The 17,905-nt window shown below is 42.0% G+C and overlaps 1 protein-coding gene across 1 annotated transcript; it reads left to right on the top strand.

Annotated features, from left to right (window-relative positions):
• The first annotated feature begins 249 nt into the window (after positions 1 to 249).
• LOC114648585 (uncharacterized) lies at positions 250 to 8,351 on the top strand. The gene is made up of 2 exons (XM_028797744.1): positions 250 to 2,676; positions 8,316 to 8,351. Exons 1-2 carry the CDS (start codon positions 250 to 252, stop codon positions 8,349 to 8,351), a joined length of 2,463 nt encoding a protein of 820 aa, XP_028653577.1.
• The last annotated feature ends 9,554 nt before the right edge of the window (positions 8,352 to 17,905 follow it).

Genomic DNA, 17,905 nt, shown 5'->3' with positions numbered 1-17,905 from the left:
CAGCATTGTAAGATGGCGACAGATGTACCCTTAGGCCCCCTCCTCTGTTCACTGATCAACTGGCCCTTTGTCAATGGTGCTAGTCTCTGTGATTAAGCAAAGGTACTGTTTATAAGGTTGGGGAAACCTGCAGTCAATTGAGACTGAGGAAGAGACTTGGATAAGTCTCGAAATATTTCTCCCACTTAAAAACTTTGTCCAGATGAACAGAATCAAATTTCTAGGATTTCCTTACCTGGATTATTGAGCATGCATCGAGACATTGAGAGCCACTTTGGCAAGGATGGCCTAAAGCTTGTACGTGAGTATGAGCAAACAGCACGCAAGATGGCAGACTACAGGAACCATCTGAGATTCAGCCTCAGATGTAGACAGAGCGGGATCACTCCTAAAAGTCTACAGATGAAATCGTCAGTAAAAGGCCTGCGAGCTAACAAAATCCTCCAGAAGGCACAGAGTCAGCTGCTAAATGAATGGGTGAGACAAACTAACTTCACTATTGATGTTTTAAAATCCAAAGAGGAGCAGATCCACCAAAGACTTTCTTCACTTCTAGATGAGAAAACACTTCAGCAGGTGCTTGAGTTCACCGAGAAGGCTCGTCTAGCACAGCATGAAAAGTCTAAAACCAGGCAAAAGAGGAAGTTTGATCTACTTGCTGTGCGCCACAAACACCAGCACACTATGGGGAGTGTCCTCCACAACCAGCAGAGAGAAGGATGCCAGACAGAAACTAAAGATGTGGACAAATGGGTGAAGAACTTGTCTGACAAACAACTCACCCAAGCAGAGAAAAACGTCCTTTCTAAAGGGTTAAATTTTGCGGTCACACCGAAACAAATCCCGCTAGTGGAACTGATTACAGCCACAGAATCTGCTATCAGAAACAACAACATTGCTGATTTGAAAGCAGAACAACTGCGGATAAAAGTTTCGGCATGTCTCAGCAATGCAAAACCCCCTGCATCCAATATCAGCATTGAGGAGAGGAAGGCCCTCACGGCACTCAGCAAGGACAACAACATCATCATCCTTCCAGCGGACAAGGGGAGATGCACAGTTGTGCTTAACCAGACAGACTACCATGAGAAAATTTTATCTCTGCTCAGTGACAAAAATACTTATGAGCCCTTAAAGCGAGATCTAGGTAGTGGTTACAAGAAAAAGGTGATAGATTGTCTTAAGCAGTTAGTTCAGGACAATGCTATTGACTGGACCACATACCACAGATTATACCCAGGGGAATCTACACCAAGTCTGTATGGTCTACCAAAAATACACAAACAGGGTGCTCCTTTAAGACCCATTGTCTGCATGATCAATTCAGTCACGTATAACATCTCAAAGTTCCTGGCCGCTGTTCTTAACCTGGTGGTAGGCAGCTCAAAACACCACATTCAGAACACTTTGGATTTCGTGGAGAAAGTGAGAGAGGTCATTATGGAGGCAGAAGAAACCTTGGTCTCATTTGATGTTACATCTCTATTCACTTGTGTCCCAGTGACTGAAGCAGTGGAGGTAGTACGTAAGAGATTACAGAATGACCCCACTCTCAGTAAAAGAACCTCTCTCAACGCAGACCAAGTGTGCCTGCTTTTGGAACTGTGTCTTCAATCAACATATTTCATATACAAAAGCCAGTACTACAGGCAGAAGCACGGGTGTGCCATGGGTTCCCCTGTTTCACCTATAGTAGCCAATCTATATATGGAAGAAGTGGAAAAGAGGGCTCTATCATCCTATCCTGGAACACCACCGAGCCATTGGTTCAGATATGTGGATGACACCTGGGTGAAAATCAGATCTCAGGAGGTACCACAGTTCACAGACCACATCAACGGGGTGGACAAACACATCAAGTTCACCAGAGAGGATATGAAAAATAACAAGCTAGCCTTCTTAGACTGTGAAATTTCCATCGTCAACGGGGGACATTTGAAAGTGGATGTGTACCGTAAACCCACACATACGGACCAGTATCTAAGGTTTGACTCTCACCATCCACTAGAGCACAAACTAGGTGTCATTAGGACTCTACAACACAGAGCTAACACCATTCCCACAGACTCAGAGGCCAGGGAAGCAGAAGAACACCACGTCAAAAAGGCCCTGAGTAAATGTGGATATCCCAGCTGGTCCTTTGTCAAAGCAGGGAGGACACCTAAAGAACGCTCCAAGCGATTCATGAGAGAGGAAGGACATCCACTGCCTAAGCGAAAACCCTTAGTGATCCCGTATGTGTCAGGAGTATCGGAACAGCTGAGGTGCATTTTCTCGAAACACCAGGTCTCAGTGGCTTTCAAACCCCAAAACACGCTACGCCAAAGATTGGTCCATCCCAAGGATCGGGTCCCACGGCACAAACAGAGTAACACAGTTTACGCAGTTAAGTGCCAGGAGGAGTGCCGTGAATTGTACATCGGGGAAACCAAGCAGCCACTGGCTAAGCGCATGTCACAACACAGAAGAGCTTCCTCGTCAGGCCAGGACTCCGCAGTCTATTTACATCTACAGGATAGTGGTCACTCCTTTAAAGATGAAGAGGTGCACATCCTGGACAGGGAGGAGCGCTGGTTTGAGAGAGGAATCAAGGAGGCCATTTACGTGAAAAAGGAACGATCATCTCTGAACAGAGGAGGGGGCCTAAGGGTACATCTGTCGCCATCTTACAATGCTGTGATTGCAGCCATTCCTCAACCCTCTATGAATGGTTCACACGTCTACTAATCAGTGGACAATTTGCATATCACTGATCAACTGGCCCTTTGTCAATGGTGCTAGTCTCTGTGATTAAGCAAAGGTACTGTTTATAAGGTTGGGGAAACCTGCAGTCAATTGAGACTGAGGAAGAGACTTGGATAAGTCTCGAAATATTTCTCCCACTTAAAAACTTTGTCCAGATGAACAGAATCAAATTTCTAGGATTTCCTTACCTGGATTATTGAGCATGCATCGAGACACCTTCAAACTCATGACAGATATAATATCATCTCACTAGCCTGTACGTTAAAGAATGTATATCTATTATGAAATGAGATAGAGGGTGCAGATTGTTTTAATTGTCAATTTATTTAAATCATTTTAGTGGTTACAGCACAATTCTTAGGTTGGCACAGGGGTGTGAACGTGGGGACATTAATTAACAATTGCTGGCCACAATCAGGAGGCACCAGCTGGGTGTTGTTTTAGACCAGTGCTTCCCAAACTCGGTCCTGAGGACCCACTGTGGCTGCAGGTTTTTGTTCTAACCAGCTTCCTTTTTTAATTGGACCCTGGGCTAACAATACAAAAATTAGAAAAAAAAGTTTGGCAAACAAAAAAAAAAAAAATATATATATAAATAATATATACACACACACACACACACATACTGGACATACATACATATTATATATATATATATTGTGGGGAACAGCCCGGAAACAGACAGGAAGACATGATGGTTTTACCACATACGTGTTTATTCACAGTATATACAGTGCACATACCCAGTGCCTCAGCACCAATCACCCCTTAAGTCCTGGCCACACGCACAATGCCTTTTAGTCTCTGGTCTGCCTCCACTCCTCTCCACCAAGCTTCGTCCTCTTCCACCCGACTCTCGCTCCTGACTGGAGTGAGGCGGCCCCTTTTATTCCCCCCGGAAGGACTCCAGGTGGATCCTGAGGGCTCATAGCCAGACCCCTGTGTGGCGGAAGCTCCCATGGTGAAGCCAGAAGTCCACCGGGTGTCTTCAAGTCTCTTCCCCCCAGTACTTCCCGGTGTGGCAGAAGTACTGAGGGCCAACACTCCCAAGGCATTGGGGTGCCCCCTGGTGGTGGCCATGGGCCCCTACAGGGTAGAGCTTCCAAGCTCTGTACCCGTGGCCCCCAATACAACCAGGGAGGACGCCCCCTCGTGTCCTGGAGGAGGCACAAGCCCTCCTCCACTCCTCCTGGGCCTCCCGGCCGGGCACCACAATATATACACAGTGTGTGTATATATATATATATATATATATATATATATATATATATATATACATACAGTGGGGCAAAAAAGTATTTAGTCAGCCACCAATTGTGCAAATTCTCCCACTTAAAAAGATGAGAGAGGCCTGTAATTTTCATCATAGGTATACCTCAACTATGAGAGACAAAATGAGAGAAAAAAATCCAGGAAATCACATTGTCTGATTTTTAAAGAATTTATTTGCAAATTATGGTGGAAAATAAGTATTTGGTCAATAACAAAAGTTCATCTCAATACTTTGTTATACAGTAATCCCTCCTCCATCACGGGGGTTGCGTTCCAGAGCCACCCGCGAAATAAGAAAATCCGCGAAGTAGAAACCATATGTTTATATGGTTATTTTTATATTGTCATGCTTGGGTCACAGATTTGCGCAGAAACACAGGAGGTTGTAGAGAGACAGGAACGTTATTCAAACACTGCAAACAAACATTTGTCTCTTTTTCAAAAGTTTAAACTGTGCTCCATGACAAGACAGAGATGACATTTCTGTCTCACAATTAAAAGAATGCAAACATATCTTCCTCTTCAAAGGAGTGCGCGTCAGGAGCAGATCATGTCAGAGAGATAGAGAAAAGCAAACAAATCAATAGGGCTGTTTGGCTTTTAAGCATGCGAAGCACCGCGGCACAAAGCTGTTGAAGGCGGCAGCTCACACCCCCTCTGTCAGGAGCAGAGAAAGAGAGAGAGATAGAGAGACAGAGAAAAACAAACAATTGAAAATCAATATGTGCCCTTCGTGCTTTTAAGTATGCGAAGCACCGTTCAGCATGTCGCGTCACAAAGCAGCTGCACAGAAGGTAGCAACGTGAAGATAATCTTTCAGCATTTTTAGACGAGCGTCCGTATCGTCTAGGTGTGCGAACAGCCCCCCTGCTCAATCCCCCTACGTCAGGATCAGAGAAAGTCAGCGCAAGAGAGAGAGAAAGAAAAGTAAGTTGGGTAGCTTCTCAGGAATCTGCCAATAGCGTCCCTTGTATGAAATCAACTGGGCAAACCAACTGAGGAAGCATGTACAAGAAATTAAAAGACCCATTGTCCGCAGAAATCCGCGAACCAGCAAAAAATCTGCGTGATACAGCGAGGGATTACTGTATACCCTTTGTTGGCAATGACAGAGGTCATTCTAACCAGCTTCCTTTTTTAATTGGACCCTGGGCTAACAATACAGAAATTAGAAAAAAAAGTTTGGCAAACAAAAAAAATAAATATATATTTATAAATAAACACGTTCCAAAAAAGCTGGGACAGGGGCAGCAAAAGACTGGAAAAGTTGAAGAATGTTCAAAAAACACCTGTTTTGAACATTCCACAGCTGAACAGGTTAATTGGAAACAGGTGTTTGTCATGATTGGGTATAAAAGGAGCCGTTCACAAAGACGCTCAGTCATTCACAAGCAAGGATGGGGCGAGGTTCACCACTTTGTGAACAACTGCATGGGCAAATAGTCCAGCAGTTTAAGAACAATGTTTCTCAACATACAATTGCAAGGAATCCTACTGTCCATAATATCATCAAAAGATTCAGAGAATCTGGAGAAATCTCTACACGTAAGCAGCAAGCCTGAATACCAACACTGGATGCCCGTGACCTTCGATCCCTCAGGCGGCACTGCATTAAAAACCGGCATCATTCTGTAAAGGATATTACCACGTGGGCTCAGGAATACTTCAGAAAACCATTGTCAGTTAACACAGTTCGTCGCTACATCTTAAAGTGCAAAGCAAAAGCCATATATCAACAACACCCAGAAACGCTGCCGGCTTCTCTGGGCCCGAGCTCATCTGAGATGGACTGATGCAAAGTGGAAAAGTGTGCTGTGGTCTGACGAGTCCACATTTCAAATTGTTTTTGGAAAGCATGGATGTCGTGTCCTCCAGGCCAAAGAGGAAAAGGACCATCCGGATTGTTATCAGCGCAAAGTTCAAAAGCCAGCATCTGTGATGGTTTGGGGGTGTGTTAGTGCCCATGGCATGGGTAACTTGCACATCTGTGAAGGCACCATTAATGCTGAAAGGTACATACAGGTTTTGGAGCAACATATGCTGCCATCCAAGCAACGTCTTTTTCAGGGACGTCCCTGCTTATTTCAGCAGGACAATGCGAAGCCACATTCTGCATGTGTTACAACAGCGTGGCTTCGTAGTAAAAGAGTGCGGGTACTAGACTGGCCTGCCTGCAGTCCAGACCTGTCTCCCATTGAAAATGTGTGGCGCATTATGAAGCGCAAAATACGACAACGGAGACCCAGGACTGTTGAGCAACTGAAGTTGTACATCAAGCAAGAATGGGAAAGAATTCCACCTACACAGCTTCAACAATTAGTGTCCTCAGTTCCCAAACGCTTATTGAGTGTTGTTAAAAGGAAAGGTGATATAACGCAGTGGTAAACATGCCCCTGTCCCAGCTTTTTTGGAACGTGTTGCATCAAACTCCAACACGCATCAAATTCAAAATGAGTGAAGATTTGCAAAACAACAATAAAGTTTATCAGTTTGAGCAGTCCATATCTTGTCTTTGTAGTGTATTCAATTGAATATAGGTTGAAAAGGATTTGCAAATCATTGTATTCTGTTTTTATTTACGTTTTACACAACGTAGCAACTTCATTGGAATTGGGGTTGTATATATATATATATATATATATATATATATATATATATATATATATTTAAATAAATGTACCAACCAGTTATATGGGAATAATGTATTTTTTTTCTTTTTAACAATATTTTCATTTTGATTTTCATTCTACTGTTCCATTTGTTCTAATTGTTTAATTAATCCATTATTTACTAATTAGTGGGTCTGACGCTAAAGTAGTTGCAGCCTTTGATTATTCAGTGTTGTTTGCCAGCATGTCTGCTCTGCTCATTTTTAATTGTCATTCATAAGATACAACAAAGGGGGAAAACTGCACAGAGAAAGGGCAAAATAGAATGAAATCAACAAAAGAGAGCTAAGCATTTAAATCAATAGCAAAACCAGAAATATTATAAATATTTTTATAAATGTAAAAATCATGCTGCTGTGCTTTTCTGAATGTAGAATATGAGAAAAAGAATAGCTAATTAAATGAGATAAGTGCAATCAGGTGTTGTCACTGATTAGGAATCTGGTTGGAACAAAAACCTGCAGCCACAGTGGGCCCCCAGGACTGAGTTTGGGAACACCTGTTTCAGAACATAAGGGAGCAAAGTTAGTGCTATAGGAAAGGTTCAATATTATTATTTCAGAATCATCTGTTATTTTGTAAAAATCAGGATTTGCATTAAATTTTTGTTGGGAGGCAGCGGGTGATACTCACACGGAGGAGCACAAGTAGAACGAGAGCATTTACATAATCTGGACTTGTGTTGATATTGGCTATGTTCACTTGGAAGGTTGTGGTGACTAATAAAAAAAAAAAATATTTGAACCTGGGACTGTGCTGCGTGAAACTGTGCCAGAGGTTTGGGGCTCAGTGGTGCTAACTTGTGGTTCCAATATTAAAAAAATTAAACCAAAACATTTAAACACAAACAGAAGCCAGGGAACATAACCTAGCTGAAGCAAAACAAAGCAGGTATGGCGAATTTTGTGTTGAAGTTTGCATAATTTATTTTTATTATTTTTTTTTGTATTTGTTTGTTCATTTTGGGCATTCTTTAATATTACAATTTGTTATTTTTACAATATAATTTTGGATTTTTTTCTTAATGACTGCCATACTGTTGTTGGTAACAGTATTCCATTGCCATTAGAAAAGGTCTTCCAGTGGACACTATTTACGGTTGTAGATTGAGTGGGAAACACTTCTGTGTCTTCAGCTAAGAGTCAAACCAACCGAGGGACCCAGGATTTTCCTTGTTGTGAGATTACGATTTGGGTTTGTGTATTGGACATTGGTGTTTTGGTTCTGATTATTTTTTTGGCTTTATCCTCAAGTTTTCGCACAATAATTTCTAATCTCCCCTTCTATTCTTAACTCTACCTTTGTGGTTTACCTTTTGCACAAGTGGCAGTCTAACTTGATTAGTCTCCCTATTTCTCTATTTGACATCACCTGGAAAAGGCATGCAGTTTCTGGCATGTATAAGCATGCATCTTGTAGTGTATAGCCAAAAAAGTTTTGTTCTAGTAAAAATAAGTCCTTCTGCACTACACATTCATAGGAAAGGGCTAATTCTTAAGGGCCAAAACTATCCTTTTACCACCTAACCAAAATGTCTTTGACTATGGGAAGTTTATAAATGTCACATTCAAAGACATAGCAGATATGCAGGCAGCTTTAATTTTCAGCTGATATTTTTTTTTGTTTCAGATCAAGTCTATAAATGCAGTCAGCTATCGCATTTGATGTTCCTGGGTGCTAAGTTACCTCATAAGGAAGAAGAGTTATCATGCTGACCATCTGGCACTTCTTATTCCTGCACAGCCTGTTCCTCATGGATGTCAGCACTTACTGGTCTATACAGAAAATAGCACAGCCTGCCACTTTCCCACAGCTTAAGCTCAGTCAAGAGCATTTCTCATCATGTTAGAATGCTTTCTAGCCACATAACATACACAGGATGTAATACATATGGAAACTTTCCAACCCTTACTTTACCAATGCAGCTGGAACATTTTAGATTAAAATAAAGTTGGGCTTCAGGTAATGAGCCCTTTGGCAGAAGACACATTCTGCCTGCCTAACAGGCCTATTTAAAATTAATGCCAGTGGAAACTCTACTTCAAATTATGTTTGCGCTGTATGTTCAGAAGAACAGGGTAGGAGAAACTGTACAGTACTTTGCTACCTATATTCAATACTCCAACGAGTATTTCTCTAATATACCTCTTATTTTCAATATGCTGTGCTCCTTGGCATTAATATTGGTTTGGGTCTCCTCATTTACTTAGTGCAGTCTCACAGGAACATTCTGAACTAGGAAGTAATTGCTACAAATCAGCACAACTCAGTGTCTCCTACAATAAGTGTCTGCACAAAATGTTCACTATTGATTATAATCCACTCCATCTCCAATGAGCATAAACATGTCTTAACTGAAATTGCTCTTTTCAGTGTTCCTTCTAAGTCAGGAGTCTCCAACACATCGCTCGCGAGCTACCTGTAGCTCGCAACCCCTTTCCAAGTAGCTCGCCAAAGGGTTAATGATTCCTACATAAATTTGAAAACTTGATTAGTCAAATTAGGGGTGGGCGATCTTTCCAAAAAATCATATCATGATCCACAATCTGAATTGCAATCTATCCTTTCAATGTGGCATACACTTAAGAGAATATCCAGACTCAAACTCATCAGGACCTACAGTGCATCCGGAAAGTATTCACAGTGCATCACTTTTTCCACATTTTTTTATGTTACATTATTCCAAAATGGATTAAATTAATTTTTTCCTCAGAATTCTACACACAACACCCCATAATGACAACGTGAAAAAAGTTTACTTGAGGTTTTTGCAAATTTATTAAAAATAAAAAAATTGTGAAAGCACATGTACATAAGTATTCACAACCTTTGCCATGAAGCTCAAAACTGAGCTGAAGTGCATCCTGTTTCCCCTGATCATCCTTGAGATGTTTCTGCAGCTTAATTGGAGTTCACCTGTGGTAAATTCAGTTGATTGGACATGATTTGGAAAGGCCCACATCTGTCTATATAAGGTCCCACAGTTGACAGTTCATGTCAGAGCACAAACCAAGCATGAAGTCAAAGGAATTGTCTGTAGACCTCCGAGACAGGATTGTCTCGAGGCACAAATCTGGGGAAGGTTACAGAAAAATTTCTACTGCTTTGAAGGTCCCAATGAGCACAGTGGCCTCCATCATCCGTAAGTGGAAGAAGTTCGAAACCACCAGGACTCTTCCTAGAGCTGGCCGGCCATCTAAACTGAGCGATCAGGGGAGAAGGGCCTTAGTCAGGGAGGTGACCAAGAACCCGATGGTCACTCTGTCAGAGCTCCAGAGGTCCTCTGTGGAGAGAGAAGAACCTTCCAGAAGGACAACCATCTCTGCAGCAATCCACCAATCAGGCCTGTATGGTAGAGTGGGCAGACGGAAGCCACTCCTTAGTAAAAGGCACATGGCAGCCCACCTGGAGGACTCTCAGACCATGAGAAAGAAAATGATCTGGTCTGATGAGACAAAGATTGAACTCTCTGGTGTGAATGCCAGATGTCACGTTTGGAGGAAACCAGGCACCGCTCATCACCAGGCCAATACCATCCTTACAGTGAAGCATGGTAGTGGCAGCATCATGCTGTGGGGATGTTTTTCAGCGGCAGGGACTGGGAGACTAATCAGGATAAAGGGAAAGATGACTGCAGCAATGTACAGAGACATCCTGGATGAAAACCTGCTCCAGAGCGCTCTTGACCTCAGACTGGGGCGACGGTTCATCTTTCAGCAGGACAATGACCCTAAACACACAGCCAAGATATCAAAGGAGTGGCTTCAGGACAACTCTGTGAATGTCCTTGAGTGGCCCAGCCAGAGCCCAGACTTGAATCCGATTGAACATCTCTGGAGAGATCTTAAAATGGCTGTGCACCGATGATTCCCATCCAACCTGATGGAGCTTGAGAGGTGCTGCAAAGAGGAATGGGCGAAACTGGCCAAGGATAGGTGTGCCAAGCTTGTGGCATCATATTCAAAAAGACTTGTGGCTGTAATTGCTGCCAAAAGTGCATTGACAAAGTATTGAGCAAAGGCTGTGAATACTTATGTACATGTGATTTCTCCATTTTTTTATTTTTAATAAACTTGCAAAAACCTCAAGTAAACTTTTTTCACGTTGTCATTATTGGGTGTTGTGTGTAGAATTCTGAGGAAAAAAATGAATTTAATCCATTTTGGAATAAGGCTGTAACATAACAAAATGTGGAAAAAGTGATGCGCTGTGAATACTTTCCGGACGCACTGTAAGTAACATCCATCCATCCATTTTCCAACCCGCTGAATCCGAACACAGGGTCACGGGGGTCCGCTGGAGCCAATCCCAGCCAACACAGGGCACAAGGCAGGAAACAATCCTGGGCAGGGTGCCAACCCACTGCAGGACACACACAAACACACCTTATGTTAAATATTAAACAAAGTTGAATTCAATTGTTCTCTCTTTTGCTAGCTAAGCGGAGTTAAGGTACATGCCCTGAAGCTGGAGAGTAAGTGAGGTAGGCCCCTCCCCTCGGCCCACTGCGTGTTTCTCGGATTCGCACAAATAAATCTGTACCGCAAGCGAACTATGATACATAGTGAAATGAGAGAAGTCGCAAAATCAGCCAGAATGTTCAAGCAAATTATAGAAAAAAAACGGATCTAAATCTGTTAAGTAGTTCTCTTGTTTAAAGCAGACAGATAGACAGACAGACATTGGATTTTATATATTATATATTAGTAAACCTTCAAAATAATGTGCAGTTAAAGTCTCAACAGCATTCCTGTAGCTTAGTAGAGCCAGATAACTATAGGAATCTTCACCAAGCAGCTCTGAAAATGTCTGCTTTGTTTGGGTCTACACACCTCTATGAGTCTGCCTTTTCTGACATGAATGTCATGAAATCAAAGTTCAGAACAAGACTGACAGATGAACATTTAAATGACACCATAAGAGTGAACCTAAGTGGCTACACTCCACCATACACATCTCTTGTTGACTCCATGCAGTGCCAGTCATCTGACTAACTAAAAAACACATCATACATGAAACTGGACATGAGAATACTCTTGTGAAGTGAAACAGTGACATGTAACAAAATGACAAATGAATAAGATATATCTGTGTATTTGTAATTGCATTGTTTTGTTTTGACCGTATTCATGTTTTAATTCAATAGTGTGAGATACACTAGAAAATGCATACAGACATACAAAGTACACTTGCAGTTGAACTAAATATTTTTTGTGATGTTTTAATACAAAATGTGAGTTATGGACATTTTGTAAATGTTTAGGCAAAACAAGCTTATTCAGTTTGTTTGGGTTGAACTAAGCTATGAGAATAAACGTTAGAAAACATGAGTAGCTCTCGGCCATTTTCATTTTGTAAAAGTAGCTCTCAGGGGAAAAAAGGTTAGAGACCCCTGCTCTAAGTGTAGCCTAATTCAGGCAGAGTAGTACATTCCAAAGAATTACATAGCGGAAGATCAGAGTCTCCCCATACAGAGTTAAATCATCCAGATCGACATAAACCCCTCAATGAGTCAATAGAAATATTTGCTAATTGAGGCAAAATAAGCCTTCATAATAAAAAACATCCCACTCCAAGTTTGTAAATGCACTGGAACTTGATACTATGTGAAATACAAGTATATTGTTTTGTGTGGGATTAAATCTTTTGCAAGTATAAAAATACTTAATTTTTGTGCCAGAGCCATGGCTGGCATTGGCACAGCTGTAACAGCTATATCGAACATGGTGTCCCACTTAACAGCTCCAATACTTCCTCATCAAAATGGACATGTTTTACTGTATGTATACCCACTTAACCCTGGACAATCTACCACTACATGTGGAGGGAAATGGAGGGGGAAGGCCATGGAGTGACGATTTACCTAGTAACAGCACCTGACAGTTAATTGCAATCCTGGAATTTATCCTACTAGTCTATTATCCACCCATCCATTATCCAACCCCCTATATCCTAACTACAGGGTCACGGGGGTCTGCTGGAGCCAATCCCAGCCAACACAGGGCGCAAGGCAAGAAACAAACCCCGGGCAGGGCGCCAGCCAACCGCAGTAGTCTATTATTATAAAAGAAATTTTATGTAGGAGTTGACATTTTCTTGTAATGTGTGTACAGAATTTCATGCTCAATTAATAAAGTACAGGATGTTCTCCAGTGTTGTTTCCTGTGTACCATTTTAGCCCATGAGAAGGGCTAATACCATTCAAGCTGTCTTCCTACCTCCTCATGAAGCTTTATTACTTCATCCTGGTAAGATAAACACTCTTTTGAATTTAGGGGAAACAGCAGTCTTATTTTGCTAGGTGTTAGCTTGGAGGTTAATTGTCACCTCTGGAAGCCACACATCCTTTCACAGCATCTTACCCTTACATTACATTCCATATTCTGGACTCCAAAATCTTGGGGAAACCTATAAAACCACAACTAAACTTTCATATTTATATTCTCTCAAGAAGGTTTTTAGGAAAACACTGCAGTTTTACCAGTGTTTAAATTCTTCAGTCCAGTTTGTGATGCAGTATATGACAGGCTTAGGAAATTATAAATTTGTTTCTGGGTGTGACAAGAGACCAATGTATTAGTGAAATGGCCAATTCAACTGACAGCCTTTCCAATAAAAATGAGAATTTCAATCTTAAAAAGCTGTGTCCATTTCTATAAACATTCTAAGAAAAGAAATGAACTCATCAAGTGGTTCCTTTTGATATGACATACAAAAGTGTAAATACTGCAATAACTGAAATTTAAAAAGAAAACATGCCTTCTTTTTTCTAGAAAACAAAGAAAAGCACAACAATATAAATGAAAATACACACATGCACAGGTCACTGAAAGATCAAGAATAATCAAATCAAGTAATGAAAATAATTACAAAATAAAGAAATATCTATGCATTGTCACACACGTGCGAGTAGGAAGCAGCTAAAGGGTCTGAGTAATTGTAATAAAACATCCGACCAGGGGGCGATGGAGTGCACTGACTGTCTTTCTCAGTTCCCTACAGACTTTTTCCAGCAAATCCTGCAAGGTTCCGGCGCCAACCCCTTTGCTGATGTCACTTCTGGACCAGTAGACATCACTTCCGGGGCCTTTGCTGATATCACATCCGGTCCAGAAGACATCACTTCCGATTCTGTCCCTTTTGATGATGTCACTTCCTTTACGGGCCTTTAAAGCCTCCATCTTTGTCTGTAATGATCAATTCTGTTTTGGACTCTGTTCTATGCACATTGTGCTTCAAAAAACTCAACTTTTGCAACCGGGAAAACAATATACGGGTGGCTGCCCCAAAACTTTATGATGTCTGTGTTATATTAGTATCACAGCGTCTAAACAAGAGAAGTGGATGGTCAATTATTTTATCATTCCTTTTGGATTATAAATAACATTCTGCTGTAGGTTTATGACACTCCTTTACAAAGTACAGTATGGTCCCTTTTCTGAGTAAATGAAGATAAGGATACTGTCACTTCCTCGCGAAAAAATGCATCTTGTTCCTTTAAAAACTTTTGCACAATTAGCGGTTCAGGTACTGAGAACAACAGGCTATGCTTTGCAATAAATGTAGCAATATATGCTTTGGCAGTATATACGGTCTGGCATAGATGCAGCCACAGCTCCTGGCAAGGTCAATGTAGAATTGGACAGCATGAAGCTGCTCCACTCATTGGCCCCGAGTCATGCCACAACAGTAACCTTACCCCCACCTAATCTGCCCCTAAATGTATACTGCAGTGCACTGACCAACATTAGATTCTTTTCATTTGTGCCACCTCATGCCAAGGCAGTGTTGTTCATCCCCATTTATTTTTGGCATTTTATTCTCTTGCACTTACATCTTTCCCAGTCTTAACCAATGTGGATTCAACATTGAGCAGTCTTTGAATCATGGCTACAGTATGCATGACTGGTTATTAGACTACCCTTCTCACATACTGTACCACTGTAAATTGCAAGAATACTTGTACAAAATAAGTTAAAAATGCATAAAAAAAACTTACTGCTTCTTTAAGACACTGGCAAAACAGGCAGTGAATATTTTAATAAATCTGAAAAATCAGCCATACTATGGAAATCCAGCGTGTTGGCATAAAATGTTAGATCCTCGAAAGTGTAGCCTAGCAATAACTACTACCGAGTAACAAGCTCATATACACTTATGCTGTTTAATTTAAATTCATATAATTTACTTTAACAAATAAACCTCACATCTCTTGAGCCAATTTCAAAATCTGCCTCACCCAAATCTTGAGAGCTTACTTAACAGAACTTGTCAATGCATATGTGATGATCACAAAACATTAGCCTCCTAAAAGTTCCAATAAATAAATATATTTTGGAGAAACCAAACCTTAAACATTGGGCCCCAAAACTGAGGAATGAACAGTCTACTTATTGTATATGTGAAACACCTACTCAGTCAGTGTATGAAAATCCAGGCTGAAGACCCAGCACTTTAGTCTAACATACTCGGGTTAGAGCTAAAGATCATATTGTTCATTGTTTTTGCAAAAACAAAACCTAATCAATCATTACAAACTGTTAGTGAGCCTTTTCTGTTTGGTTTTTCATTTTGGTATCATGCTGTGATATTGGCTGGTACTGCTAAATTTCAAGGTAAATGCTGGTATCTATTAAAAGTGGCAGAGATATATTAGAATTGTGAGTTTTAATCTGCTATAGTAGAATACCCTGAGGTGTGAAGGCAGCCATTTGTCTTTTATTAAATCACCATGGCACCCTCGGAAGTTTGTTTTCTGTAGGAATGCTGTTTACAGAGGAAAGGAAAGTGAATGTCAGTTAATTGACCATACACAAAATCACTGCAGTACAATCACTGAGATTCAGTTCTGATTTACACAAGTAAATATTGTATTGTTTAGTAGTGCTACTATATTTAAAATAAACACTGTACTCTATCAAAAAACCCAGCAACAGGGGATGCACAAACCAGTGTGTTTCTTCGTGCCGGTCCCAAGCCCGTATAAACAGGGTTACGTCAGGAAGGGCATCCAGTGTAAAATTTTGCCAAATCAATATGCAGACAGGGCGGCACGGTGGCGCAGTGGGTAGCGCTGCTGCCTCGCAGTTGGGAGACCTGGGTTCGCTTCCCGGGTCCTCCCTGCGTGGAGTTTGCATGTTCTCCCCGTGTCTGCGTGGGTTTCCTCTGGGTGCTCCGGTTTCCTCCCACAGTCCAAAGACATGCTGGTTAGGTGGATTGGCGATTCTAAATTGGCCCTAGTGTGTGCTTGGTGTGTGGGTGTGTTTGTGTGTGTCCTGCGGTGGGTTGGCACCCTGCCCGGGATTGGTTCCTGCCTTGTGCCCTGTGTTGGCTGGGATTGGCTCCAGCAGACCCCCGTGACCCTGTGTTCGGATTCAGCGGGTTGGAAAATGGATGGATGGAATATGCAGACAATACAAATTTCCATACCGGATTGGTCGAGCCCTGGGTTAACAACAACCACCACCAGTACTGTTAGCCAACAGGGGGCTGGCGTAAATTGGGCTACTGTTGGCTGAAGAAGAAGAAGGAGAAGAAGAAGGGGGAGACGTGTCTGGAGGCAGGAGGAGAGGAGGAAAGTAAAGAGAGTGGAACTGAGGGTAGGAACTTTGATTGTTGGCAGTATGACTGGTAAGGGGAGAGAGTTAGCAGATATGATGGAGAGAAGGAAGGTTGATATATTGTGCGTGCAAGAGACTAAATGGAAGGGGAGTAAGGCCAGGCTGATTGGAGGTGGATTCAAATTGTTCTATCATGGTGTGGATGAGAGGAGAAATGGGGTAGGGGTTATTCTGAAGGAACAGTATGTCAAGAGTGTTTTGGAGGTGAAGAGAGTGTCAGACAGAGTAATGATTATGAAGCTGGAAATTGGAGGTGTGATGATGAATGTTGTTAGTGCATATGCCCCGCAAGTTGGGTGTGCGATGGAGGAGAAAGAAGAGTGAGTTGGATGAAGTGATGAACAGTGTACCCAAGGGACAGAAAGTGGTGATTGGAGCGGATTTCAATGGACATGTTGGTGAAGGGAACAGAGGAGACAAGGAGGTGATGGGTAGGTATGGTGTCAAGGAGAGGAATGAAGAAGGTCAGATGATAGTGGATTTTGCCAAAAGGATGGACATGGCTGTGGTGAATACGTATTTTAAGAACATTGAGTTACGTACAAGAGTGGAGGAAGATGCACACAGGTAGGTTACATCCTATGCATAAGAGTTAATCTGAAGGAGGTTGAAGACTGCAAAGTGGTGGCAGGGGAAAGTGTAGTTAAGCAGCATAGTATGGTGGTCTATAGGATGACGTTGGAGATCAAGAAGAGGAAGAGAGTGAGGGCAGAGCCAAAGGTCAAATGGTGGAATTTGAAAAAGGAAGACTGCAAGGTTGAGTTTAGGGAGGAGGTGAGACAGGCACTGGATGGCAGTGAAGAGTTACCAGACAGCTGGGAAACTACAGCAGAAGTAGTAAGGCTGGCAGCAAGAAGAGTGCCTGGAGTGACATCTGGACAGAGGAAGGAGGAAAAGGAAACCTGGTGGTGGAATGGGGAAGTACAGGAGAGAATACAGAGGAAGAGGATGGCAAAGAAGTGGGATAGTCAGAGAGATGCAGAAAGTAGACAAGAGTACAAGGAGATAAGGAGAAAGGTGAAGAGACAGGTGGCGAAGGCTAAAGAAAAGGCGTATGATGAGTTGTATGAGAGGTTGGACACTAAGGAGGGAGAAAAGGACCTGTACCGATTGGCTAGACAGAGGGACCGAGCTGGGAAAGATGTGCAGCAGGTTAGGGTGATAAAGGATAAAGATGGAAACGTACTCACAAGCGAGGATAGTGTGTTGAGCAGATGGAAAGAGTACTTTGAGAGACTGATGAATGAAGAGAATGAGAGAGAGAAGAGGTTGGATGATGTGGAGATAGTGAATCAGGAAGTGCAACTAATTAGCAAGGAGGAAGTAAGGACAGCTATGAAGAGGATGAAAAATGGAAGGGCCGTTGGTCCAGATGACATACCTGTGGAAGCATGGAGGCGTTTAGGAGAGATGGCAGTGGAGTTTTTAACCAGATTGTTTAATGGAATCTTGGAAAGTGAGAGGATGCCTGAGGAGTGGAGAAGAAGTGTACTGTTGCTGATATTTAAGAATAAAGAGGATGTGCAGGACTGTAGTAACTACAGGGGGGATAAAATTGATGAGCCACAGCATGAAGTTATGGGAAAGAGTAGTGGAAGC

Source organism: Erpetoichthys calabaricus, chromosome 1 (genome assembly GCF_900747795.2).
Source record: "Erpetoichthys calabaricus chromosome 1, fErpCal1.3, whole genome shotgun sequence".
Lineage (NCBI taxonomy): Eukaryota > Metazoa > Chordata > Cladistia > Polypteriformes > Polypteridae > Erpetoichthys > Erpetoichthys calabaricus.
Note: the sequence above shows the minus strand (reverse complement) of the source record. Positions and strands in the feature narration are given on the sequence as shown.